Consider the following 27872-nt stretch of genomic DNA (forward strand, 5'->3'; position numbering starts at 1 on the left):
GCTATTCTCCCATGGAGACGATCGTAGAGATGCTGGATGTAGTCCTGTGGAACGGCTTGCCATGCCATTTCCACCTGGCGCCTCAGTTGGACCAGCGTTCGTGCTGGACGTGCAGACCGTGTGAGACGACGCTTCATCCAGTCCCAAACATGCTCAATGGGGGACAGATCCGGAGATGTTGCTGGCCAGGGTAGTTGACTTACACCTTCTAGAGCACGTTGGGTGGCACGGGATACATGCGGACGTGCATTGTCCTGTTGGAACAGCAAGTTCCCTTGCCGGTCTAGGAATGCTAGAACGATGGGTTCGATGACGGTTTGGATGTACCGTGCACTATTCAGTGTCCCCTCGACGATCACCAGTGGTGTACGGCCAGTGTAGGAGATCGCTCCCCACACCATGATGCCGGGTGTTGGCCCTGTGTGCCTCGGTCGTATGCAGTCCTGATTGTGGCGCTCACCTGCACGGCGTCAAACACGCATACGACCATCATTGGCACCAAGGCAGAAGCGACTCTCATCGCTGAAGACGACACGTCTCCATTCGTCCCTCCATTCACGTCTGTCATGACACCACTGGAGGCGGGCTGCACGATGTTGGGGCGTGAGCGGAAGATGGCCTAACGGTGTGCGGGACCGTAGCCCAGCTTCATGGAGACAGTTGCGAATAGTCCTCGCCGATACCCCAGGAGCAACAGTGTCCCTAATTTGCTGGGAAGTGGCGGTGCGGTCCCCTACGGCACTGCGTAGGATCCTACGGTCTTGGCGTGCATCCGTGCGTCGCTGCGTTCCGGTCCCAGGTCGCCGGGCACGTGCACCTTCCGCCGACCACTGGCGACAACATCGATGTACTGTGGAGACCTCACGCCCCACGTGTTGAGCAATTCGGCGGTGCGTCCACCCGGCCTCCCGCATGCCCACTATACGCCCTCGCTCAAAGTCCGTCAACTGCACATACGGTTCACGTCCACGCTGTCGCGGCATGCTACCAGTGTTAAAGACTGCGATGGAGCTCCGTATGCCACGGTAAACTGGCTGACACTGATGGCGGCGGTGCACAAATGCTGCGCAGCTAGCGCCATTCGACGGCCAACACCGCGGTTCCTGGTGTGTCCGCTGTGCCGTGCGTGTGATCATTGCTTGTACAGCCCTCTCGCAGTGTCCAGAGCAAGTATGGTGGGTCTGACACACCGGTGTCAATGTGTTCTTTTTTCCATTTCCAGGAGTGTATTTTAGTGCCCAGTGTTTTCATCATCCAGTGCAGAAGACAGCAGTTTTAAATACATTGGTGTACAGAGAAAATACTCCTTCTGATGAGGACCACTTGGATTCTGAAATTAATCATCTGAAGTACATGTTCCAAAAAAATGGCTATGGTTCAAGTGATATGGAGCCAGCATTCTGCGTGAAAAGGATATATGAAAATGATCAGAAATTACATGATTAGCAATTGTATTTCTGCCTTTCTGTGTGCTACATCCAGTAAAATAGGCAGAGTCCTGGGAAGATGAGATATAAGACCTATTTTCTGACCTCCTAAGAAGATAAAGGAGATGCTATGCCCTGTGAAGGACAATCTGGACCACAGAACTCCTGGGATTTATAACACCCCTGGTGAGTGTGAAAGCAATTAAATTGGTCAGTCCATCCATACCAGTTCCAATTGCTGTTCAGAATGTCAGTGACACACTAAAAATCAAGAACTGGAGAAACCTGCAGTTGCTGCATACGGCCTCACAAAGCAACACAAGATACTGTTTTACTAAACAAAAGTTTTGTCTCAGGCTCTTGCACACTGGGATTCTTTAATTAAGCAGGCTCTGGAAATAAGAAGGTGTAAGAAGAACTTCAAACATGACTGCAGATATAATCTTAGTAGTGCATGGAAGCAAGCTCTTGATGCAGAGAAGCAGAGTTCTTCATCACAATGTTGACACCACTATGGGAGTCGTGGAACAACCAGCACAGACTCAGACACCATCTATGACAGCACTATGTATTTATGCACCAATCAGAAGCTGTCTATGAGGAACACTATGTGATCAAAAGTATCCGGACACCTGGGTGAAAATGACTTACAAGTTCGTGGCACCCACCATCGCTAATGCTAGAATTCAGTGTGGTGTTGGCACCCCTTAGCCTTGATGACAGCTCCCACTCTCACAGGCATATCTTCAATCATGTTCTGGAAGGTTTCTTGGGGAATGGCAGCCCATTCTTCACGGAGTGCTGCACTGAGGAGAGGTATTGATGTCGATCGGTGAGGCCTGGCACGAAGTCGGCATTCCAAACATCCCAAAAGCGTTCCATAAGATTCAGATCAGTTATTTGTGCAGACCTGTCCATTACAGGGATGTTATCATCATGTAACAACTCTGGCACTGGCCATGCATTATGAACAGTGCTCGATCATGTTGAAAGATGCAATCGCAATCCCCAAATTGCTCTTCAAAAATGGGAAGGAAGAAGGTGCTTAAAATATCAATGTAGGCCTGTTCTGTGATAGTTTCATGCAAAACAACAATGGGTGCAAGCCCCTCCATGAAAAACATGCCCACACCGTAACATCACCACCGTCGAATTTTACTGTTGGCACTACACATGCTGGCAGATGATGTTCAGCGGGAATTTTCCATATCCACACCCTGCCATTGGATCGCCACACTGTGTATCATGGTTTTTCACTCCACACAACGTTTTTCCACTGTTCAATTGTACAATGTTTATGATCCTTACACCAAGTGAGTCGTTGTTTGGCATTTACCAGTGTGATGTGTGGCTTATGAGCAGCTGCTCGACCATAAAATCCAAGTTTTCTCACCTCCCACCTAACTGTCATAGTACTTACAGTGGATCCTGATGCAGTTTGGAATGTCTGTGAGATGGTCTGGACATATGCCTGCCTATTACACATTACAACCCTTTTCAACTGTCAGTCAAAAGCCAAGGTTGGCCTCTATATGCTTTTGTGCTATACATGTCCATTCATGTTTCCACTTCACTATCACATCAGAAACAGTGGACCTAGGATGTTTAGGAGTGTGGAAATCATGCATACAGATGCATGACACAAGTGACACTCAATCACCTGAGTACGTTTGAAGTCCATGAGTTCTGCAGAGTGCCGCATTCTGCTCTCTCACGATGTCTAATGACTACTGAGGTCGGTGATATGGAGCACTTGACAGTAGGTGGTAGCACAATGCACCTATATACTTGTGATCACATAGTGTACATAAGGCCACTGCAGCAGCATCTTAGACAGTCAGTTGTTCCTGATGAAGACAATCGAAGTATTCGAGTGAAGTTTGAGGTTTTTGAATAAACTGAATTGGCAAGAAATCTGAGAATATTTTATACAATAATGCCATCATGAAAGACTTCATTCTCAATCAGTGTACTGATGTCATAAGAAAAAACACAAACAATATGTAACACTCACCAGCAGTTACCCATGCTTGAATAAACTTACCTCGAATAACACCTCATACTCGCCCCACAAGTCTAAGAGGTCAACAGCAGCTGTCACTATTCCAGAGGTCTCATCAACAGTGAAAAGTGCTGGTTCTTCCCCTGTACTTATATCTGTGATGGATATGATGGAGTAGGATACAGTTCCATTTTCCCCGGCATCCGTATCTAACGCTTTTACTTCTCCAATATTTTGATCCTATGAAGAAATCAGAGCACACGTTGGGTGTAAAATTAAATTACATTATTTTTACAAGATTTCTAAAAATTTGTCTGAGCTGGTTTTACACTATCTCACACTGTGAAATTACTGATAACATGTAGCAGTCAACACTGTAGGAAAAGATAAATTGCTGCTTACCATAAAGATTACATGTTAAGTTGCAGGCAGACAGAGTTAAAAGACACTTCACATGAGGTTTCAGCCACAGCCTTCATCAGAAAAGGTTAGAGAAACATACACCATTCATTCGCAAAAGCAAATACACCTCACGTACGCATGACCGTCAACTCTGGCAGCTTGGACTGCAGAAGTCTGTTTGTTGTAATATTAAATGAGAAGTTTAAGTTTTCCGAATATCTTTCAAGCAGAGATAAATTACTATCTCACTGTGAAACAAAAATAATTTTACAAAAAATGCAGGCTTCAAATTGAGCCTGTCTCTTGTCATTTATCATATGATGGAAAATAACCAGTTTCTCATGCATTTGTAAATTGCTGTAATTTAGACTATATCAGCAGATTGTAAATGATATGTAGGAAATGCAATTCATTTGTTTGTTATTGTCTCAGGTGCCTGAGCTTATGACTTGTTCTGCAAATATACATTTGCCAAATGGGAGCAAGCTGGTCAGCCACTATAAATACTAACTTAACATTCACAGACAGTTAAGAGAATAAAAGCAATCATAAAATCACTGGACTACCCAGGAATATGAGTGAGGTGTTAACTGATTTTAAATGTATTAAAAATTCTTAATATGCTATGTTTTGGGAGAATAAGTAATGTACATGAAGCTAGTGCTGTCAGCATTATTGATTATGGTATGCATGATTTCAATAAAGAGAAATAATGGCCAATTCTGCCTCACACATCTATTGCTTGTTTCCTGTTGCAAGATGAGACCATCTTTATTGGAAAGCATATAATATTTTTCTGATGATTATTGTAAGTTGGTCTGTTAATGAGCTGGACAACACCATCTTGTGCTGATGTTAGGAAAAAATACTTCAAACCATTATGACACAGTATGGGAGCAACAAGGTATTACATGACATCTGTAAGCTGCTTTATGTGAAAAAATGTATTCCCATTCCATTTGCCACTGAGATGTTGTAGGAGACATACGTCTTCACCAAGTGTTCCCTGAGGCTAGATGCCTGATTTACCAGGCCCCATATTTATGCCTGGGTGATGCCTGCAGTTTCATCTGCAGGTACCACCAAGGTATAAATCTGGGACCCAGTCAGCCAACAGCCAGTCTAACCTGTCAAAGACATCATTCTGGTGTCAAAATGTCACGTTGGGAAAAGAACAGAGCATTGGCAGAACACCTAATGTGAACAAGATGAAAACGAGTCACCTTAAAAGTCTAAGAGATTACAATAAAGCACCTAATTCATAAGTAACAACAAAAATAATCAGTTATTGACAATTACTTACAAAATTATTTAATGGGTAGATAAAAAATTTACTCACCAAGAGGCAGTAGACCACACACATAAAAGACAGTTGTAATTGGCAAGCTTTCAGAGCCAGTGGCTCCTTCTTCAGGCAGAAGGGTTGAAGGAGAAGGAAGAGGTGTGAAGGAAAAGGACTGCAGAAATCTAGGAAAAGAGGTAGATATCAGGAAGGTCACCCAGAAATGCGGGTGATGGTAGGCCTAAGTGACATGTGTAATTTCACAGGTTGCTCTTCCTTTAATAGTATATGTTTTGCCAGTTACAGGGCTGTTATAGGTGGTGTTTGGAGTGTGAATAGAGCAAGTCTTGCAGCAGGGATGGTCACAATGGTAGGAGACATAGGGTAGGGAGATGGGTGTAAAATGTACATAGGATCTGACAAGAATATTGCAGTGACTTGGACGGCAACGGAAAGCCTTCAGTGAGGACGAGATCAACATCAAGGAAACAGGCACGGGATTTGGAATAGGACCATGTGAAATTTAATTGGGAGCAGGTATTCCAGGAATTTTATCAGGTTGGCCTAACCATGAGTCTATACGGTAAAGATGTCATCAATATATCTAAACCAAACAAGGGACTGAAGCTTTATGGATCCCAGGAAAGTCGCCTCCAAGCGACCCATTAAAAGGTTGGCATAGGAAGGAGCCACCCTGGTTCCCATGGCCGTACGCCTGATCTGTTTATATGTCTGCCCCTCAAAGGTGAAGTAGTTGTTGTTAAGTATAAAACTGATTAAGGTGAGTTGGAAGGATGTCATAGGTTTGGAATCAGGTGGGCACTGACTGAGGAAATGTTCAGCAGCAGACAGGCTATGTATGTGGGGGATGTTAGTATAGAGGGAGGTGGCATCAGTGGTGATAGGAAAGGTGAGTGGTGGGAGATGATCTAGGAAATGGTTGGTACCTTTGATGTAGGAGGGGAGTCTTTGTACCATGGGTTGCAGGTGTTGATCAACTTAGGCAGATATACATTTGATGGGTGCTTTGAAACCAGCAACTATAGGATGGCCAGGATGAGTGGGTTTGTGGATCTTAGGAAGAAGGTAAAAGGTGGGGGTATGTGGTTTGGGTTGGGTGAGAAGTTCTATGCATTGAGGTGTTAGTCCTTGTGAGGGGCCTGAGGTTTTAAGAAGGGACTGCAAATCAGTTTGAATCACAGGGATGGGATCTTAATGGCAGACACTCTATGGAGAGGTGTCAGACAGCTGGCATAGACCTTCACTAACTTAATCCTTTCGGTCAAGTACTACAGTGGTACATCCTTTGTCTGCTGTGAGGCTAATGATGGAATCACCAGATTTTAGGGAATGCAGATGCTGGAGTTCTGCAGAGGACAGATTAGGGTAATGTTGTAGGGACCTGAGGAAGCATTGTGAGGCAATCCCAAGAATCATTCACAACAGTACAGAGTCCTTAACCTCTATCTAAAGCACTCTCCCCTCTTGAATTGCCTGTGTTATCTAAGGGTCTCACTTTCAGCCCTAAACCTGCATTTGATCATGCTGCTTTGGTGAAGGACCTTCACACACAATATCCATTGGAAATATCACTTTGCAACTGAACCCCAAAACCTTTCCTACAGCAAAACTGACATTAAACCCTGTCTTGAACAGTTCAGACCATGATTCCAACTTCATTCACCACCACTACCTCAAAATCATCCATTCCAAGCCTTCCAAGAATTCCTCACAACCCTTCCTCCGGTCCCTACAACATGCCCTAAACTGCGCTGGAAAAAAAATTAATAATAATACACTTGGAAAGGCAACATCAATTTTTATCAGATGACAGCATATGCCACCTGGGGAATAGAAGATGTACTGATAATGCTTTCACTGTCATCTGCAAACAGATAATGTACTGCCATGGGTTCCAAAGCGCCATCTGTGTGTAGCCTTTAATAGGGAATGCTCAAGCCAGAAGGGTCAGTGTAGTGCAAATGTGTGAAGAAAGCAGGCAACCATGCCATGGAGACGCATTGTGCTTCCTGGAGCCAACTGAGGGAGTCTGAAAGGGATCAAATTGTGACCTTCTGAGGGGTGGGTTGATCCTTTCAGAGAACTGCCACAAGTTGAATGTGCTGCATCAGTTGTGCACGAGACCGATCAATGAAACATGTAACTAATTAACTAACTAATGGATATTGGTATAGTGGTCATGTGAACATTCTCACTAATGTAAATGAGGTTCTGGATGTCTATGTAGCACCGACACCAGCCAGGATTGTCATGTTGTAAGACCAACAGTGGCAAATTGTACAGCAACCACATCACAGATAAGAGGGCTTGAGAGCCCAGACTTGTCAACATGATTGCAAACCGATTATTAGCAGTGGGACTATGGGTGCACACACTTCTGGTCCATCTTCTACTCATGCTTCAGCTTCGATCTGCATGACTCGACTTGTGTCATCAAAGGATCACTTGGAAAATGGAATGGCATGCCTTGGCCTTCAACGATGAAAGTGGATTCTACCTGCATGCAAGTGATGGCCATTTATGTGTATGACACACGCCTGGCAAGTATTGTCTCATAGAGTGCCATCTTCCAAGTCACATGGGCCCCACTCCAGGCCTTATGGTTTGGGGTCTGATAAGCTACAGGTCTTGTCCATCTTTTTTGTTTCCTGAGAGGATGATAAGCAGAACTCGGATGGTTTAGAATGTTGTTAGACCTGTTCTTTCAACATTCTTGCAACACAAAGGCAATGTGTTGTTCCAACAGGATAAAGCTCTCCCACTCACCACCCATGAAACTCAAAGTGCTCTGCAAGACATGTAGCAACTTCTATGTCCATCACGATATCTGGACTTGTCTACAGGCAAGCATGTGTGGGATATGAGGGGATGAGAACTGACTGTGCTACTCATCAACCATTGCCTCTTTCAGATATATATGAGCTTGTCGTGCAGGGGTGGCATAACGTATCCCAGGACAGTATTCACCAGTCTGTAGTATCAACTGGATGCCAGAGTCATTGCCTGCAATGTCTGTCTTGGAGGCTACACCACATAATAAAATATGTGTTTCAGCATGGGTCAGTAGCTCGTCCCTCAGGACCATTTGTACTATTGATATGTAAATGTATTCATTTCCTGTATTCCATAGGCACTGTTGCAACAATAAATCTTCAGTGAACTGGAAACCACTAAAAGAGTGTACTGTATTGTATTGTATGTTAACTGGGGACCTAGAAACGACAGAGAGGCTCTGTCCCCACTGCAGCCGCAGTGGTCCACATCCCCAAGACGACTACTGCAGTCCACTTCACCCCTCTGCCGCCCCACACCAAACCCAGGGTTGTTGTGCAGTTTGGCCCCTGGTGGACCCCCCAGGGAACGTCTTACACCAGACGAGTGTAACCCCTATGTTTGCGAGGTAGAGTAATGGAGGTGTATGCGTATGTGGAGAACTTGTTTTTCCAAGGCAGATGGAAAACCGCCTAAAAACCTTCCACAGGCTGGCCAGTTCACCGGACCTCAACACAAATCCGCCGGGAGGATTCGTGCCTGGGACCAGGCGCTCCTTCCCATCCGGAAAGTCGTGTGTTAGACCGCACGGCCAACTGGGCGGGCTCTAAACAGGTGTACTAACTTTTGTCCTAGCAGTGCATTTTGGGAAGTTATTTGGAAACATTATCTCATCCTCTTGTAATTTTGAATTGTAATGAAAATCCTGATGTCTTGTTATATTTGTGATTTTGTATCACTGTGTTATTTGCCAGAGACAGTGAGCAAGAGTAGTCAGAGGAAACTTTCATATATACATTCTACTGTTATAGAAAGACTGTATTTGGTGTTCTGGCTTGTATAAGTCAATTCATTTTTTAATCTGTCACATGTTTTTGAATTGTTTTCGTTCTGTAGACTTCCCGTCTGTAATTTTATCATGCTTTTTTTATGGTACTATGGCTAGTACCTTTGGGGCCTGTAACCTGATTTTGAATTTTAACTAAATTGCATATGCCCTCCTGCTTTTGTGCTCTCTTTTGTTGTCGCCACCACATATCAACCCAGTCTCAGCTGGCAGGAATTAGCAAAAAAATCAGAAACTTTTTGACAAATAGCATATTTGCTTCAGTATTGATCACTAATCTTTAATGTCCTACAATACCTTAGCCATTGTACAACATGAATCAATTGTATATGTGATTTCGTTGTATTTTGTAGTTTTTGTATTACACACTATCTTGTATGAGGGGCAACTGCAGCCATATACAGATATCTTGAAACGCAACCACTTGGCTGCTCTTATAAATAGTTTATTTAACTACCAGTTTCATAGCCTAGAAGCTACATCATCAGGTTAAAAGTGTTAAATTAGAAAAAGCATTTGCTACAGTTGTGGTCGAATTAAAGTTGCAATCAATAGTGACAAAGAGCACATTACTTTTACATGAATCATGACATTAAAGCTGCAACATGGAAGGGGCGGAATATTCCTCCTCTATGAATAAACGAGGCAATTAGTGGATCATCAGATCAATGGAAAGTGTGGGTCTGTGGTTCCATTAAGTACTTGAGAAACTGTGGACCTATTCTTTCCACTTACCTGAAGATCCACTAATTGCGCCATTTATTCATAGAGCATTAGGGAAGCCCAAAAAACATCTTTTATCTTGACAAGTAGTGGACTTGCAGCAAACATACGGCAAATGTTCATAGAGGCCGCAAGATGTATTGGGTGCTGTTATGCGGGGAAGTGCCTCCAGAAGAATGATAATGGCAAGTATTGCCTTCAAAAACGGGTTTGCAAAGCAAGCGGAGCTAATGTTCTAGGCAAAATTGAAACGTGGAGATTGGGGATTATCACTGCCAAATGAACTCAGAGTATTACGGGAAGTGTTTTCAACGCAATCTCCTTTATGGACTGCTTGTATTTATCCAGTACCCTAACAACGAATCGAAATCTTGTCACCTGCTTTAATTACGATTGAACCTAAGCGATCTTATATATCATAAGCCTACAACTTGTTACACCACGGTATTGTATGGGTTGACACATTCCAGTCTTAACTCGTTTTTATTCTAGATGCAGGATATCATTTCACTTCATTTTGTGAAACGTACAATTTTACTTTTCGTAATATTTAAAGGTAGCTGCCAGTCTGTGCACCACATTCAAAGGTTATCGAGATCTGACACAAAAGAGCCATAAACACCTTAGCTTGAAATTTTATAACAAACTCCCAAAGGCTGTGAGCGAACTACCAATGAATAAGTTTAAGCAAACAATAGAAGTGTGGCTCAAATGTACGCCATATTACTCACTTGACGAGTTTCAAAACAGTGACATAAAAGAGATATGCTACATAAACCAAAAAACTGCCATATGAATTATACCTATGTGTTTGTGACACTAATGTACCAACAAAGACTTTTTACATGGATACGTAAGATGTGCCATAAATATATCTTGATACTATTGTATAATTAACTGTTATGATTTATTATTACTATTGTAAATGAATAATTGTTGTATTATAAATATTACTTTACCATGCATATCTGCTTGCCCTGCACAGGCACAATTATGTACAATAATAATTACTGCAATTTTTAAAAAAATGTATTGAACACACTGACGATGCCAATTGTATGGAAAACATACTGAAAGGCAAATAAAGATTCTATTCTATTTGTCAGCTTTTCTCAAACAGAATTTCACTGTAGATAACTAGATGTACCCAGCCACGCTTCGCTGTGGCTCAGTGTACTTAAATGGAAAAGTAAGAAAAGAGAAAGCACACGTTTCTAATATGTATGGGGATTCGATATACGTCCTAATTTCCTTCTCCCTCTGTCTCTGTAAATCTCCATGTCCTCCTTTCTCTGTCCACCTCCTCCTCCTTAACCCTCCCTCCTCGCTCTCTGTGCAGTCTCCGTGGCATTGTTTCGTCGTTGCTTTACTTGGTTGCACCATAATGATCCATCTTGCTGTGAGTATTCCCATTTAAATGGTAGACACAGATGGCCCGCTCTGGTAGCTATGCCACTACGCTATCTGTTGGCGGACGACGCTGAAACCATTATCAGTACATCCACTAGCTCCCAGGTGGCATATGCCGTGATTGGATCAAAATCGACGTCGTATTATTTTTTTTTTCCGGAAGTGTATTTACAATGCTGACGGCTGCCGCCAAGGAATCATGCTTGTTTAGCATTGCCAAACGAATCATGTTAACAAACACAGCTGCTAGCGTTAACCCACTGTGTGACGGAAACTGCCTTTTTCTAAAGGAATTGCTCAGCTAAAACTCCTGGATCCATGCTTCTGTGTAGTGGATGGAAGTATGTTACGAAATACCAGTACTGTCCCCGATTCTTTAAAAGAGTCGAACTCTCATGCGCAAAAGAGCTTCAAACGTCTGATGACCTTACAAATGAATTAATGTGTTAAATACACACATCAAAAACAGTTTGGCACCACCCCAGTTCCCAGAACTCTTGAAGGCAGACGTTGACTGTGAATATTGTATCACAGACACAGTCCCTTGACCGTTCAAAGTTGTCACTAAACCCGCCCAAAGATATAAACAACCATGCATGAGCAGCGCCTATTAGACGGAATGGGTCCGACAGCCGATCAGTTCCGGTCATTCCACCAGGAGGGAGGTACACGGCTCGTGTTGTCTGTAGTTCAACCATATCTAGACGGTCAATAACACGGTTCGATTGCTTCCACACTGTCATTTTGTGCCAGGAAGGTCTCTCAACAAGGGAAGTGTCCAGGCGTCTCGGAGTGAACCAAAGTGATGTTGCTCGGACGTGGAGGAGATACAGAGAGGCAGGAACTGTCGATGACGTGCCCCGCTCAGGCCAGGTCCATCTTTGCAACCACGACACCATGCAGCGCGGTACAGATGGGCCCAACAACATGCCGAATGGACCGCTCAGGATTGGCATAACATTCTCTTCGCCAATGAGTGTCGCTTATGTCTTCAACCACACAATCGTCGGAGACGTGTTTGGAGGCAACCCCGTCAGGCTGAACGCCTTAGAGACACTATGCAAAGAGTCCAGCAAGGTGGAGGTTTCCTGTTGTTTTGGGGTGGCATTATGTGGCCGAAATATGCCGCTGGTGGTCATGGAAGGCGTCGTAGTGGCTGTATGATACGTGAATGCCATCCTCCAACCGACAGTGCAACCATATCGGTAGCATATAGGCGAGGCGTTCGTCTTCATGGACGATAATTCGCGTCCACATCGTGCACATCTTGTGAGTGACAACGCTCGACTAGAGTGGCCAGTATGTTCTCCAGACATGAAGCCTATCGAACATTCCTGCGATAGATTGAAAAGGGCTATTTATGGACGACATGACCCACCAACCACTCTTAGGGATCTACGCCGAATCGCCGTTGAGGAGTGGGGCAATCTGGACCAACAGGGCCTTGATGAACCTGTGGATAGTATGCCATGATGAATACAGGCCTGCATCAATGCATGAGGACGTGCTACTGAGTATTAGAGGTACCAGTCTGTGCAGAAATCTGGACCACCACCTCTGAGGGTCTCGCTGTATGGTGGTACAACATGCAATGTGTGGTTTTCATGAGCAATAAAAAGGGCGGAAATGATGTTTATTTTGATCTCTATTCCAGTTTTTTGTACAGGTTCCGGAACTCTCGGAACCGAGGTGATACAAAACTTTTTTTGATGAGTGTATTTGACTTAAGCGTGGTAGCGAAAAAAAGTTGAGGAAAGGTTTGAAATTGGAAGTCGCTAAGTGTTCCCATTATCGAACACTGGGTGAATATGGTCTGGATAATTTGCGCTATATTTCGCGCATCTAAATATTAATGACCTCTCATTTCCTGAACTAATTGTTGTAGAATGATATAATTTTGCAGGTACATCAGTAGTAAAGGTAGATACAGTTTGCAAAGTGTGTTGCGAATAGAGTTAGTAGCAAAGGAGTAGTAAATTAAAATATCTTGCGTGATTGAAATTTTACTGCGTGCCATTTCAAGCAAAAGTTTGTTTTGCACGTATCTATATGTGTACGACAACATATTTCTTGCACTATGTGTTGTACAATGATATAGTTTTGACGTTACATTTAGTAGAACATTGGATACTGTCTGCAAACTGCACTGCTAATAGAGTCGGTAGCAAAGAAATACTAAATTAGAACGTCATGTCCACTACTGAAGTTTTACTGCATGATAAGCGAAAATGAAGTAAGAAATGAACTTTTGTCCTTCCATCACTTTGTGAGTGTGTCAGCGAGGAAAAGTATCGAAAAGTTTTTAAATTATGTGTAAAATTTGTTGACAGTTGCTAAGTATTTTCATTCTCAAATAGAAAGCCCGGATATTTACTTGCCGTCATTTACGCTGCCTCAGGACCGACACATGAAGAAACAAACACACTTGGTGCTATCTGTAATACTTGTCTGATTCTGTTAAACTTTTGACGTAAGATTATACCTCTTGATGTGTAGACTACGACACATCTTAAATTTTTTAATTCGGTCGATAATATGCGAAATATTGAAAATCAAATTTTTGTTGCTCCTGGAAGACGATAGATAGGTAACTGGTGCTGGATTCCGGGTTAGCGGTTTAGTAATATAGATGGCGCTATTTAATACAGATACTATAAACGGTGAGTATATTACGTTAACTATTCATGACTAAGCATTAAAACATTTACCTTCAACACCTCCTCAGTGATTTCACCCATGTCCGATACGAAACACCCATCCACCATGACTTCATCAGGTGATAAGAATTCTGGTGCGTTGTCGTTGATGTCTTCTAGGGTCACGATTATTGTTATCGAGTTGGAGTTGGAGTCTCCTGCAATGCACGGCGGAAAGGTTAGCAGCAAATCTCGTTTCAGGCAAATAACTTACAATAGACATATTTAATTCTTAATTAGCCTTTTTACGTTACTGTTTATGGTACCTGAATTCATCCTGATACATAATTCTCATTTAGGTTTCCACGGTTGTCCTTTGAGACGCTAAAAAAATACGCTAACACGAACTAAATATTAATATCTCTGCAGGAAACGTCTGCTTATGGCAACTGACAGAAGGTTTCTCAGCAGCTACAGGTTGTGGAAGGCCTTACACAGTGGCATCCGTTAGTCAGAAAACGAATGTCCTATTACTAGTGCAAAGAGCAACACATCATACCGTTTGCGCTTTGAAAGAGGAACCCGTTAGTCAGAAATACAAAGTGCTATGCAAGAAATCCAGAAATGTGTAATTTATGCACAAATCGTTGCGAGTACACTGACAACGGTTTGTTGTCTCCCCATGCATCCATCTTGAATCAGTGTGGTAAAAGGCTGCGACCCGAGACGTTTGATCAAGTGTTGGTGAGTACATGTCCACAGTCGTGTTTCCGTGCGCTTGCGGTTTTGCGCTGGTTGACATGAAATGGCAGAGTGCCTGTATAAAGTTGTGAAAAAAGTGATGCAGAAATGCATAAAATTTTCAAGAAGGCTTTCGGTCAGACGCAGGCGTACGACAGGTATAAGCGTCTCAAACACAGCCGAACATCGACTAATAAAGATGACCTTTCAGGTCGGCAATCAGCTGGTATCACTCTAGAAAACGTTCAGAAGATAATTCTCGAAGATCGTAGACAGACTATCTAGGACCTGTGCAGCATCTAGGGAATAAGTTATGGTACATGTGAACGTATGATGTCAAAAGAATTGAACACGTGAAGGACTGTTAAGATTGTGGCGAAACTGCTTCAGGACGATCGAAAACAACATAGTGTGGAAGGCTGCAGGTCCTTTCAAAGGGTGTCATTGGCTAAGAGTGTTGGGTTTATGATCCTGAAACTAAGGTGCAATCATGGCAGTGGTACACTATTTTTTTACCTACGCCACAAAAATCCGACAAGAGTAACACTAAGACCTTGTTGATAAAGAATTCATCGTCATCCCCCTCCTCCCACCCCCTCCCCTGATTAGATGGGTCAATAAAGAGTTCTGTCGCGATGTTCTAAGGCCTTTTTGAGCAGGACATGAGGAGAAAACGTCTACAGAAGTGGCGTGCGAACTACTGGATACTCCACCACGATAATGCACGATTGCATACGGCCTGCAGTATGCAGTAACAAATTTTGACGGTAAACAGGATGACGGCTGTTCACCAGACTTATCTCCGTGTGGACTTCTTCCTCTTCCTGAATATGAAAGTTATGTCGAAATTCCCCTGGCCTCCCACGGGAGCTGTGGCTGTAATCCAAAGCACCGTGACACCCGCTGGCTACGTCAACACTATTGCAGACCAGCTGAGCCCCTTCTGTTCCCTGCAGGCGATAAAATCTTCCAACAGGATAAATGACAGTGTTACAAGGCGAGAATCATGCTACAGTGATTTGAGGGGCGTATAGTGACATGACGTTGATGTCTTTATCACCAGCTACGCCTGATCTGATATCGATGTAACACGTCTTGGATGCTTTCGGGCGCCAGCTGCCTGTATATTAACCAGCTACCAACAACTTACGGGAATAGCATGACCTACGCTCGGACATCTCATGGTACGTATCTCCAGAAACCCACCTAGGACTTGTCTTATCCAGTGCCAGAAACTGAAGTAGCTTGTATGTGAAGTTGATGGGGTGAAGATTTGAAGCAGCTGATAGAACGAATTCAAAAGTAATAGCAGTGTACATGGCTACAACACTAGAAGAAAGGATGATCTTCACTACTCAAGGTTAAATCTAACTTTGGCTCAGAAGGGGGTAAATTATGCTGCCACAAAAGTCTTTGGTCTCTAACCTAATAGCATCAAAAGTCTGACAGATAGCCATATAGCATTTAAAAGGGAATTAAAAGAATTTCTTAATGGCAACTCCTTCTACTCATTAGATGAATTTTTGGATATAGTAAGCGGGTAATTTCCCTACCTCAAAAAAAATTATTGAGTGTCATGTAATATTTTGTGTAATGTAATATCTTGTATTGACACCTTTTATTAACCTGACACGTTCCACATAATTACGAAGTGTCGTATTCATGATCTATGGAACAAGTACTAATCTAATCTAATCTAGAGGCTCAAACGGAACCGCAGAGGGGTACTTAAACACTCTAATGAAGATGCCAGGATACATTTCAAAATTTTCGGGCCAAGATTGGCATATTTGCGCCAAAGGGGACTACTGTGAAAGTGATGGTGGAGAGTAAGATTTAGATAAGGCGTAATACCTTTAAATCACATACTGTATTTCTGTGAATTCTGGATATCACCTTTTATGTTTTATCATCAGTGTCAGTATTTTTTTGTGTGGGGCTGGGGGAGGGGGGTGACAACGAGGCAAGCTAGTCTTACATTACCTCTAGCTGAAGGCTCCCAGTTTAGCTGTTATGTTTCCTACTGCTTGTCAAGTTTCAACCAACAGAAAAGCATCGCTTTTTGAACACACCTCGTAATTTTCTAGAATTCCTTATCACTTTTGAGACCCTTAGATTTTAAACCAATTTATTTTCCGGATTTTAGCTAAAATATATGAGAATTGATATATGTAAGAATGTAAACGCTTTTAGAATACTGGTCATGGTTCATGACAATTACCCCCCCCCCCCCCCCCACGTTTCTCTGTCCACCCTCCAGCAACCGCGCCTGAAGGAAATTCCCAAGTCCTCTTCAACTCCATTCCAAAACGTGTTGAGGCTCTGACTTCACAACTAACGTGTGCTACTACCGATAGTAGTACGACGTAGTCAATCGCACCCGTTACACGTGAGTGGAAGATCTCTGGTGCATTCGGAGCCGAGGGAGTCTTTAACGACAAACAGGCTACGGCCCATGGGCCTTTAAGTGAGAAGAGGATGGTCGTTGTTCAGGTTCCGTGTGGGGAGGGGGGCTTCGCATGCAGTCGAGTCGCACCAAAATTACATGAACAATAAGCAGATGTTGATTAAATATGAACGCAGAAGTTTTCCGTCGAATGGTAGGATAACAGTGAGTGACTCATCGAATTATTCGCGGGGAGTACGCACAATTACACACGAAGTGAGGGGACAAATCAGCATCGTCATTATTAGTCAGTAATATCCGTTGGCGGGCAGAATTGTTCTTAAAACAATTATTAAGGTTACAGTGAACTGTTGTAGCGTTATGGTTTAATTTGAAAGGCAATATAACAATGAAAAACTTCGGTGTGAATGCAGAACTAGATTTAGCTGCTAGTATGAGCATGGTTGGGTCTAGACATTATTAAGTGATATGAACATTCGCTCCTTCCGCTCCAACAAATACCTTCTCATGCACACCCTCTACCACCACCAGGTCGACACCTTCCTCTTGAACGAAACCTTTCTCCAGCCCCACTATTCTATCCGCACCTCTCCTTATATCCTCCACCGCACTGACGCTCCTGGTCCTCGTGCGCAGGGTGGAGTCGCGATTGGCCACCTTAAGCATATCCCCGTCTGGCCACAACCTCTCCTCAATGACCCCACTGAACACCTTATCTTAGCGTCTTCTTCCCCTCCCTCACCATTACCTGTGCCACCATCTATGTCCGCTCCACTGCTCCTCTTCCTTATGACTTCATCTCTCTCATTGACCGCACCTTCTCCACCTATGTGATTGCCGCCGACCTCAACATCCATAGCCGCACTCCTGCTGCCCTTCGGCGTTGGCATCAGTTCCTCTCCACAATCCAAGGTGACCTTGTTCCCCTTCCCCAGCACACCCGACCTGAAAGTGACACCACCCCCGATGTTGTCATTGCCTCCGCCAACCTCCTTGGGCATATCGCTATCGCCGTCATTGACCCCACAGGTAGCGATCACCTCCCTGTCCTTCTCACCATAACATCTGCTCACCACCCCACTCTGGCTCCGCACCCTGCACTCCCTCCCAAGGTCGTCCATGACTATCACTGTGCCAACTGGGATGCCTACCGGGACTCCATCTCCACCCAGGTCGAAAGCCACCCTCTTACCTATCGCCATCCTGACGACATCATCCATGCCTCGTCCTTCCTTCAGAAGGTAATTACTGACGCTGTGGAGGCCCATGTTCCTACTAAAACCATCCACCCACACCGTTCCACTCTCCCTCTGCGGGCTGTCCTCCTCTTCCAAGAATCCCGCCGCCTCTATCGCTCCTTCCTGTGTACTCGTGACAGGGATACACTTCAACGCCACCGGCAAATACAGCGACACGTATGGAACCTTATTACAGCAACGAAACGCCGAGACTGGCGCCAGATCTGCACACGACTCAACACCACCCTCCCTATCAACTCCTCCAAGTACTGGTCCGCCTTCCATCGCCTTACTGGTTCCCTTTCCACTCCCCACTACCCCCTTCTCCATAACGATCGCCCCCTTCCTGAAAACCTCAGTAAGGCCAACCACTTCGCTTCCCACCTTTCCGAGGTCTTCCCCATCACCGATGATCCCCACTTTGATTATTCTCCCGCATCGTCTTATTCCTCAAACCCAACAAACCCCCTTCTGCCACCTCTTCCTATCGTCCCATCTGCCTCACCTTCGTCTTCAGTAAGGTCCTTGAATCCATCCTCTCCCGCCGTATCCATCAGCACCTTGCTCAACACCACCTCCTCCCCCTTACCCAGTGTGGCTTCCAACCCTCCTTCTCTGCTGAAGACCAACTCCTCAACCTTGTTCACCTTCTGTCCCTCCAGCTCAACTCCCGTCGCTCCACCATTTTTGTTTCCCTTGACCTCCAAAATGCCTATGACCGTGTATGGCATCCCGGTCTCCTCTTTAAACTCCAAACCTACGCCTTGCCTATCAATTTAGTCCATCTGGTCGCTTCCTTCGTCTCGCACCGTCCTTCCTAAGTCACCCTCCACAACACCAACTCCCTTATCTTTTATCCCACAGCTGGCGTCCCCCAGGGTTCTGTCCTCTCCCCTCTCCTTTATCTCTTGTACACAGCTGATATGCCCAAGCCACCCCCACCAGTCCACCTTCTCCAGTATGCTGATGACACTGCCTTCCTGGCTCTCTATCCTACCCTTCAATGGTCTCAACGTATCCTCCAAACCCACCTTAACCAGTTCACCACTTGGTGTAACCAGTGGTTCCTCCGTCTCAACCCCTCCAAAACCCAGGCAATCATCATAGGCCGCACCACTTGCTCCTTTCGCCTCCATGATTTCTATCTCACCCTTTATGGTCGTCCTATCCAGCTCACGCCCGCCCTGAAATACCTTGGCCTCACCCTCGACCGACACCTCACCTGCACCCCTCATCTCCAGACCATCCAGCAGAAAGCCCATTCCCGCCTCCGCCTTCTGAAACTCCCGTCTGGCCGGACATGGGGATTGCATCCTTCTACCATCCTCCACCCCTACAAATCCCTCATCCGTCCTATCCTCAGTTATGCCAGCATTGCCTGGATCTCCGCCCCCACCCACTTTTACTAGGCCCTCCAAATCCTTGAACGCCATGCGCTCCGCCTTGCCTTCTGTATCCGCCTTCCTTCCCCCACACGGCTCCTGTACGAACTGATCCCCTTCCCCCACCTCCTCCTGTTCCTCCAACATCTCCGCATCCTTTACATTGTTTGCAGGCTTGATCCCCCCCACCCTCTGGTTTCCTCCTTCCTCTCCACCCCACGCCCGTTGCCACGCCTCTATCGCTGTATCCCTCCCTCTCTCCACCTTCACACCCTCCATCTCCTTCATCAGGGCAATTTCCAACGCCTCCCCCTCCCGGATGACGAACTTCGCCGTGACATCTACCCTTCCTTCCAACTATAACCTGGCCTTGTTCCCCCCCCCCTCCCCAGGGCTCCCTTTTTTTCCTCTTCCCTCCTTCTCCCAGAGCGGATTTTCCCCCTTCCCCCCCTCCCCCTGAGACCCTGCACCCCATACTTGCCTCTTTCCTTCCCATGTCCCTCCCTACCTGGCCCTCTTCAGCGCGCCCCCCGCTCATCTCCCCCATCTCTTCCCCTCCCTCCCTTCTTCCAGTTTCCCTCATCTCCTTGCGCCTGGCAGATCCTCTGTCTTGATCATCGTCAGTGTGCCACATCAGTGTTGTGTTTAGTGCTGTTTCTCCTGTGCATCAAGAGGTGTGATTTTAATTGTGTACTGCCTTGAGGTTCGCCATCAGTGTTTGTTATGTGCTACACCATCCCGCAGTTCATCAAGAGTAGTTACTGGCGTATTGTGACGAGCCAGTTGCTCGGCCACCATTAACCAGACGTTTTCAGTTGGTGAGAGATCTGGAGAATGTGCTGGACAGGGCAGCAATCGAACATTCTCTGTGCGACCCGTACAGGACCTGCAACATGCGGTCGTGCATTATCCTGCTGAAATGTAGGGTTTTGCAGGGATCGAATTAAGGGTAGAGCCACGGGTCGTAACACATCTGAAGTGTAACTTCCACTATTCAATGTGCCGTCAATGTGAACAAGAGGTGACCGAGACGTGTAACCAATGACACATCATACCATCATCCTGGGTGATACGCCAGCGAAGACGAATACACGCTTCCAATGTGCGTTCACAGGGATGTCGCCAAACACGGATGCGACCATCATGATGCTGTTACAGCAATGCGGATGAGATGCCTGTCATCTCAACTGCTAGTGATACAAGGCTGTTGGGATCCAGCACAGCGTTCCGTATTACCCTCCTGAACCCACCGATTCCATATTCTGCTAACGGTCATTGGATCTCGACCAACGCGAGCAGCAATGTCGCAATACGATAAACCGCAATCGCGATAGGCTACAATCCGTCCTTTATCAAAGTCGGAAACGTGATGGTACGCATTTCTTCTCCTTACACGAGGCATCACAACAACGTTTCACCAGGCAACGCCGGTCAACTGCTATTTGTGTATGAGAAATCGATCGGAAACTTTCGTCATGTCAGCACGTAGCAGGTGTCGCCACCGGCGCCAACCTTGTGTGAATGCTCTGAGAAGCTAAACAAATGCACATCACAGTATATTCTTCCTGTCGGTTAAATTTCGCGTCTGTAGCACAGCATATTCGTGGTGTAGCAATTTTATTGGCCAGTAGTGTATTTCGGGAACATGCAGTTCGACTCTTCATATTCATGCAGTATACGGACAGAGTTATCCGTTGCACAAAAAAAATATAATTCTAGGACCTAAACGAACTTTCTGAGATGAAATTAGGAACTGTTATCGTTTTCAAATCTTTGGTGTTAATTCAGCAGATGCTTTTTTCTAACAGGGCACATTTTTAGTATCCAGCCTTTGTGTGTGACTGTTTGATGAGGAAGATATTCTGAGAATTACTGGTAATTATTCTTGATATTCAAATGGTTCAAATGGCTCTAAGCACTATGGAACTTAACATCTGAGGTCATCAGTCCTCTAGACTTAGAACTACTTAAACCTAACTTGCCTAAGGACATCACACACATCCATGCCCGAGGCAGGATTCGAACCTGCGACCGTAGCAGCAGCGCGGTTCCGGACTGAAGCGCCTAGAACGGCTCGGCCACAGCGGCCGGCTCTTCATATTCAATATTACAGATAATCGGGTGCAGTTTAGATTAATTGGTACCACACAGATAGGAAATATTTTACACAGTTATACACGTGTTCAAAAGTAGCAGAACACATGGGTGACAGTGTAATCATAACTCAAAAGTACTTGCTTTACACAGCTGGGGAGAAGTTTTGTCACACACACATACACACACACACACACACACACACACACACACACACACACAGCTTCCAATTAACAAGCAACAGGAAAACAAGTTTTCAATTTTGAAGTGTAATTTACACTTAAATTGATTTCTGTCTGCCTTACTTTATAAGTGCGATACAGTTTGTGCAGCACCCCCTACCTCTGTCTTATTGTTTTGTAGGTCTGATGACAGTCACAACAGACCGAAATTAATTACATAATGTAAAGTATTGAGGTCCGCAACTGCATTAAATATGCGATGGGCGTTCAATAAGTATTGCAACCTCTTTCTTTTTCTCTGCTACTTTCCGTTGAAAAAATTGCGGAATTTTTTTCTGGGACATAATGAAATATTCCCGCTTCAGCTCCCATAGTTTCATAAAGTTCCGAAAGGTGTCGGCGCTATACGTTGCCTTTCAAGTGGCGTATGCAACGGAGGTGCATTTCAAACAGAGAGCTGTCATTGAATTGTTTTGGTGGGAAACCAGAGCATCGCACATATTCACAGGTGCTTACAGAATGAAGAACAGCACGGTGAGTCGTTTAGGCGAGGGGTCTCTCATCTTCGCAACACGTTAGCGCAAACCTGCCCGATCTCCCTCATTCCGGCTGGCCGCGTACAACTGTGACTCTTGCAATGCTGGAATGAACGCACACTGTCATCCGTGGTGATCGGCTGATCACAGTCAAACATCTCGCTGCTCAACTGGACAGAGCAAGACGTCACAGAAGTCTGCGTACCCAAGAGGAGCTCACAAAGCTGCATTGGACTGTTCTTCCTCATCCACCCTACAGCCCGGATCTCGCACCTTCCAACTTCCATCTATTTGGCGCAATGAAGGATACACCCCGCGGGATGCAGTACATGGATGATGGGGAGGTTATAAATGTGGCACGACGTTGGATTCGACATCGATCGGTAGAGTGGTGCATGTGGGCATACACGGTCGCCTAGAAAGGTGGCGTACGGCCGACGCGTTGAACGGAGATTATCTTGAAAAATAGGGCTCTGTAGCCAAAAGTGTGGGGAATAACGTGGTGTCCTGAAATCGTGAATAAAACCAACCCGCACTCAGTAAAAAAAAGGTGTTGCATTACTTACTGAACGCTCCTTGTAAAAATACCTTTCCTGCGTCACTGCGGATATTTTGCTGCGACTGCGTCCTGAAACTATCAATGTGTAACCTGCAAGTAATTTCGTGCGAACGCCAGAACTTACTGTGAAACATTTGAAGATGGTGACAGTACGAAACTAGAACCTGAACCACCGGGGTAGCCGAGAGCGCTAACGCGCTGCTTCCTGGACTGGGGTAGGCGCGTCGGCCCCGGATCGAATCCGACGAGAGCCGGTGTGCCGGCCAGCCTGGATGTGGTTTTTCGGCGGTTTTTCACATCCCGCTAGGTGAATACGGGGCTGGTCCCCACGTTCCGCCTCAGTTACACAGCTCGCAGACATCTGAACACATTCACTCTATTTCATGGATTCCACTGGACACAGACAGTTGGGGTACACCATTTCCATCCTTGGGGGTACGGGGTGGCGGCAGGAAGGGCATCCGGCCACCCCTTAAAATTAACATGCCAGATCCGATTGACCATGGCTGACCCTGCGTTAGCGCGGGACAAGGCGCAAGCGATAGAACAGAACAGTACTAAACTAGAACCTGGCGAAATAGGGCTGGATGAGACCCCAGAAAGTCGGCACAGTATTGGTAGGCCAATTTGGTGGCTGATGGGCAGGGACGCCAATGACTCACCATCACCAGGCACTCCGTCGATGTAGTTGTCCCGCGCCACGATGTTGATGGTGAAGGTCTCTTTGTCTTCTCGACGGAGCACCTTTCCCTCGGCTAGCCTCACACTCAGGACGCCAGTCACGCTGTCCACCGCAAAATAGAGCTGGTTGTCGTCGGTGTTCTGCATTTGGTACCTGATCGTGTTGAACTTCTCTGTGAACAGACAGGAAAATCACTAGCAGTCTCCTCCACAAAGAGATGTAGATTCGAGGAGCGAGCAGACTAGCGGTATCGGTAATCCTGAATTTCTACGCTCGGTGCCTGAGCCTCAATGGAATATGATTGACCGGTTTTGCTTTTTCGCAACACTCATCTGTATATTTGTTTTTACTCAGGTTTATTTGAGGCAGAAATTTCTGAGAATGTATGTTTGGAGCACAGCACTGCATTGTATGAAAGTAGATCATGGACAGTGGGAACAGAGGAAAGAAGAGAATCGAAGTGTATGAGCTGCGATGCTATAGTTCAAGCCTGTTCAAGAGGCGGTAGAAGCGTTCACACTCGCTCGCCCCTTGGGTAATAAGCGCTCGTGATAAAATGTGGCTGTCACAGGTCATTATATATTGTAGAGGAACTGCAAACTGTGGCCTACTATCAGCGGAATTAAAATATCTTAAGTTCGCTGTAGTTTTAAATGTAACCGTATATACAGTGATGAGCCAAAACATTATGACCACCTGCTTAACGGCTTGTTTGTTCATATGTTCAAATGGGTGTGAATTCCTAAGGGGCCAAACTGCTGAGGTCATCGTCTCTAGACTTACACACTACTTAAACTAACTTATGCTACGAACAACACACACACCAGTGCCCGAAGGAGGACTCGAACCTCCGGCTGGAGGAGCTGGGCAATCCTTGACATGGTGCCCTAAACCGCTCGGCCACTCCGCGTGACAGCTTGTTTGTCCACCTTTGGGATGAAACAGGTCACTGATTGTCCGTATCAAGGATCCGACAGTTTGATGGTAGGCTTGTGGAGGTGTACGGCATTAGATGTTAGGTCGTGTAATTAGCGTAAATAACGGGCCGCTGATTTGCGTATGCGGTGACGGCTCCCGATAGTGGCCTACATGAGATCAACAAGATTTACATTAGGCGAATTTGGTCGCCATCAACGTGAGTTCACTACAATGCTCTCAGACCACTGTAGCACGGTTCTGGCTCCGAGACACGGAAAATTATACTGCTGAAAGATGACATCGCCGTCGGGGAAGACATCAAGCATGCAGAGATGCAGGTGGTTCGCAGCCGTCAGCGTGTTCCATGCAAGCGCAGGAGAATGCCTCCCATAGCATAATATTGCTCTCACCAGCCTGCATCCGTGGCACTCTGCAAGGTTCGGGCCGCCGTTCACCTCGATGACGGCGTTTGTGGAGACGACCATCGACTTAGTGTAGCAAAAGTGTGATTCACCCGAAGTTCCGACACATTTCCTTTGATCGACGGTTTAATTCCGACGGTCCTGTGCCCACTGCAATCCTAACTGCCGATGTCGTTAGGTCAACATGTGAATACATGGGGACAGTCTGCTGCAGAGCTCCATGTTCAACAATGTATGATGAACGGTGTGCTCCGAAACTGTGGTGTGCGTACTGTAAGACCTTCAGTACACACACCATCAGATTATTTGACTTGTCGCTCTAACGAAGTAGGTGAGTGTCAGCAATATGTCTCGTGGTCTTATCGTGGCGTGTTTATCTTCTGCCGTTAGGTCAGACGATAGAAATGCCACTTGCACGGTTAGAGGAGTAGATTGACGGTGACCAACTTTAAACAGAACTTGATTAATTTTCACACACATTTATTAAAATAATAAAAAGCATAGAAATTACTTAACTTGATTCTGGATGCTGTTTACAACTGACAATCTGAAGTTCCTTTGGTCTTGGTACGTTAATCTTATTCTCACATATCTCTGATGCATGACAAAGTGTCTATACATTTATCTTCATGGCTATGTGTAGGAATGTGATAATCTTATTAGGTGCAGACTGAAACTTGACTATAGACTGGTACAGACAAATGCAGACTAATGCAGGCTAATACAGACTGACTAATTGGAGGTCTGTACACTTGTTATAATACCTCGCACGTTCAGGTATCACTGTGCGAGTGTGATCCGTGAGGAGAAAAGGTCCTACGTTAGCAGCAATCTCATTGGCTGCGTTATATATTAATACGCGGATCGGCGGCAGCAGAATTTGTCCCCTCTCTAAGACAGCGCCATCTCGTAGTGCGGAGACGGACGAGCGCTGCGCCTGCACTGTTGTGCTTAGCGGGGCGCGCTCTATTGGGAAAGTTGTGCACGCGCTGAGTACGTGGAACTATGTACACAACAGAAACATTCGTGCTTGCACCAGCATTGTGCTCTTTCGACAGAGAAGCTACAGATCATCTATCCTACTTTACAGAGAAGACAAACCTCCGACCCCCACGCTCTGTGAAGAGTTGTAGACTTCCAACCATTTAGCGCTTAGTGGTAGTTCCACTGTTCTTCCACCTCTTTCCGTACATCCTCACGACAGTAGCAAAAAATGGCTCTGAGCACTATGCAACTTTGAGCACTATGCGACTTTGATCACTATGTGACTTAACTTCTCAGGTCATCAGTTACCTAGAACTTAAAACTAATTAAACCTAACTAACCTAAGGACATCACACACATCCATGCGCGAGGCAGGATTCGAACCTGCGACCGTAGTGGTCGCTCGGCTCCAGACTGTAGCACCTAGAACCGCACGGTCACTCCGGCCGGCGACAGTAGCACGTAAATGCTGTAACAGCCTCACCATTTTCGAGACACTCGTTCACAGGCTCTGCATAATAATAATCTGGCCTTTGTCAAAGTCGCTTATATCAACGGATTTCCACATTTGCAGCCCATATCTTCGCCAGGCTGATGCCTCGACCGGGTCTGCTCCGCATACATACTTTTGTTACCGCGCCACGAGTCAACAATGCCACCAGGCGGCATCCATCTTCGCGTTGGGCACTGGTCATACTTTTTGGTCTGATCAGTGTACTTAATGGTTCAGTGCTGAAACTGGAGAGTAGCTCTTTTAAAACTGATGAAAAGCAGCATTATGGCCGGGTTAGGAACTTCATTGAGAAGGCCAGACGTATCAGTATCACATCAGTGGTGTTCGTTCTTCCGAACATGTCTGAAAGAACAGACACCATTTTGATCCTACAGATACTGTGGCACCAGATATACAATTAAGGCGATGATGGCCAACGACCCCTTCAGTGCAGATGCACACCAAACTCGAACTCTTACGGGCATTGGCGAGATGCCGCGAGTGACGAGCCTAATGGGTTGGTCGGTTTGGGGAAGGAGACCAGACAGCGTGGTCATCGGTCTCATCGGATTAGGGAAGGACGGGGAAGGAAGTCGGCCGTGACCTTTGAAAGGAACCATCCCGGCATTTGCCGGGAGCGATTTAGGGAAATCACGGAAAACCTAAATCAGGATGGCCGGACGCGGGATTGAACCGTCGTCCTCCCGAATGCGAGTCCAGCGTCTTAACCACTGCGCCATCTCTCTCGATTACGAGCCTAATGGGCAGGGGTGTGTATAGTACACGTTGAGGAGTTGGGTTTGACAGGAGGAGTGCTAAGGCAGTCCACGTCATTGTGGAGACCACTGCGTCTCGTAGCGTAGTTGTCAATGCATTTGCCAGCAAGCACGAGATCTGGGTCGAATCTCGGTCTGGCATAAATTTACATCTTGTCCCATTGATATAAATCAGTGCCCATTGACAGCTAATGTCTTTCGTTTCTTTGTGTCTTGATTTATAGTGGCCGCAAGTTCAAAATATACCGGGTGGTCCATTGACAGTTGACCGGGCCAAATATCTCACGAAATAAGCATCAAACGAAAAAACTACAAAGAACGAAACTCGTCTAGCTTGAAAGGGGAAACCAGATAGCGCTATGGTTGGCCCGCTAGATGGCGCTGCCATAGGTCAAACGGATATCAACTGCGTTTTTTTTAAAATAGGAACCCACATTTTTTATTACATATTCGTGTAGTATGTACAGAAATATGGATGTTTTAGTTGGACCACGTTTTTGGCTTTGTGATAGATGGCGCTGTAATAGTCACAAACGTGTAAGTACGAGGTACATCTACATCTACATCTACATCCATACTCCGCAAGCCACCTGACGGTGTGTGGCGGAGGGTACCTTCAGTACCTCTATCGGTTCTCCCTTCTATTCCAGTCTCGTATTTTTCGTGGAAAGAAGGATTGCCGGTATGCCTCTGTGTGGGCTCTAATCTCTCTGATTT

General features: G+C 45.6%; 1 protein-coding gene across 2 annotated transcripts in view; it reads right to left on the reverse strand.

Annotated features, from left to right (window-relative positions):
* LOC126092315 (cadherin-23-like) overlaps positions 1 to 27872 on the reverse strand; it is a 517289-nt gene that overhangs the window by 144615 nt on the left and 344802 nt on the right. For both annotated transcript variants that reach the window (XM_049907844.1, XM_049907845.1), the window contains exons 18-20: positions 23543 to 23734; positions 13814 to 13959; positions 3472 to 3669 (exon numbers count right to left, since the gene is read on the reverse strand). In XM_049907844.1, the coding sequence (XP_049763801.1) occupies positions 3472 to 3669; positions 13814 to 13959; positions 23543 to 23734 (536 nt within the window). The remainder of the gene's footprint in view (positions 1 to 3471; positions 3670 to 13813; positions 13960 to 23542; positions 23735 to 27872) is intronic.

This window comes from Schistocerca cancellata, chromosome 7 (genome assembly GCF_023864275.1).
Source record: "Schistocerca cancellata isolate TAMUIC-IGC-003103 chromosome 7, iqSchCanc2.1, whole genome shotgun sequence".
NCBI lineage: Eukaryota > Metazoa > Arthropoda > Insecta > Orthoptera > Acrididae > Schistocerca > Schistocerca cancellata.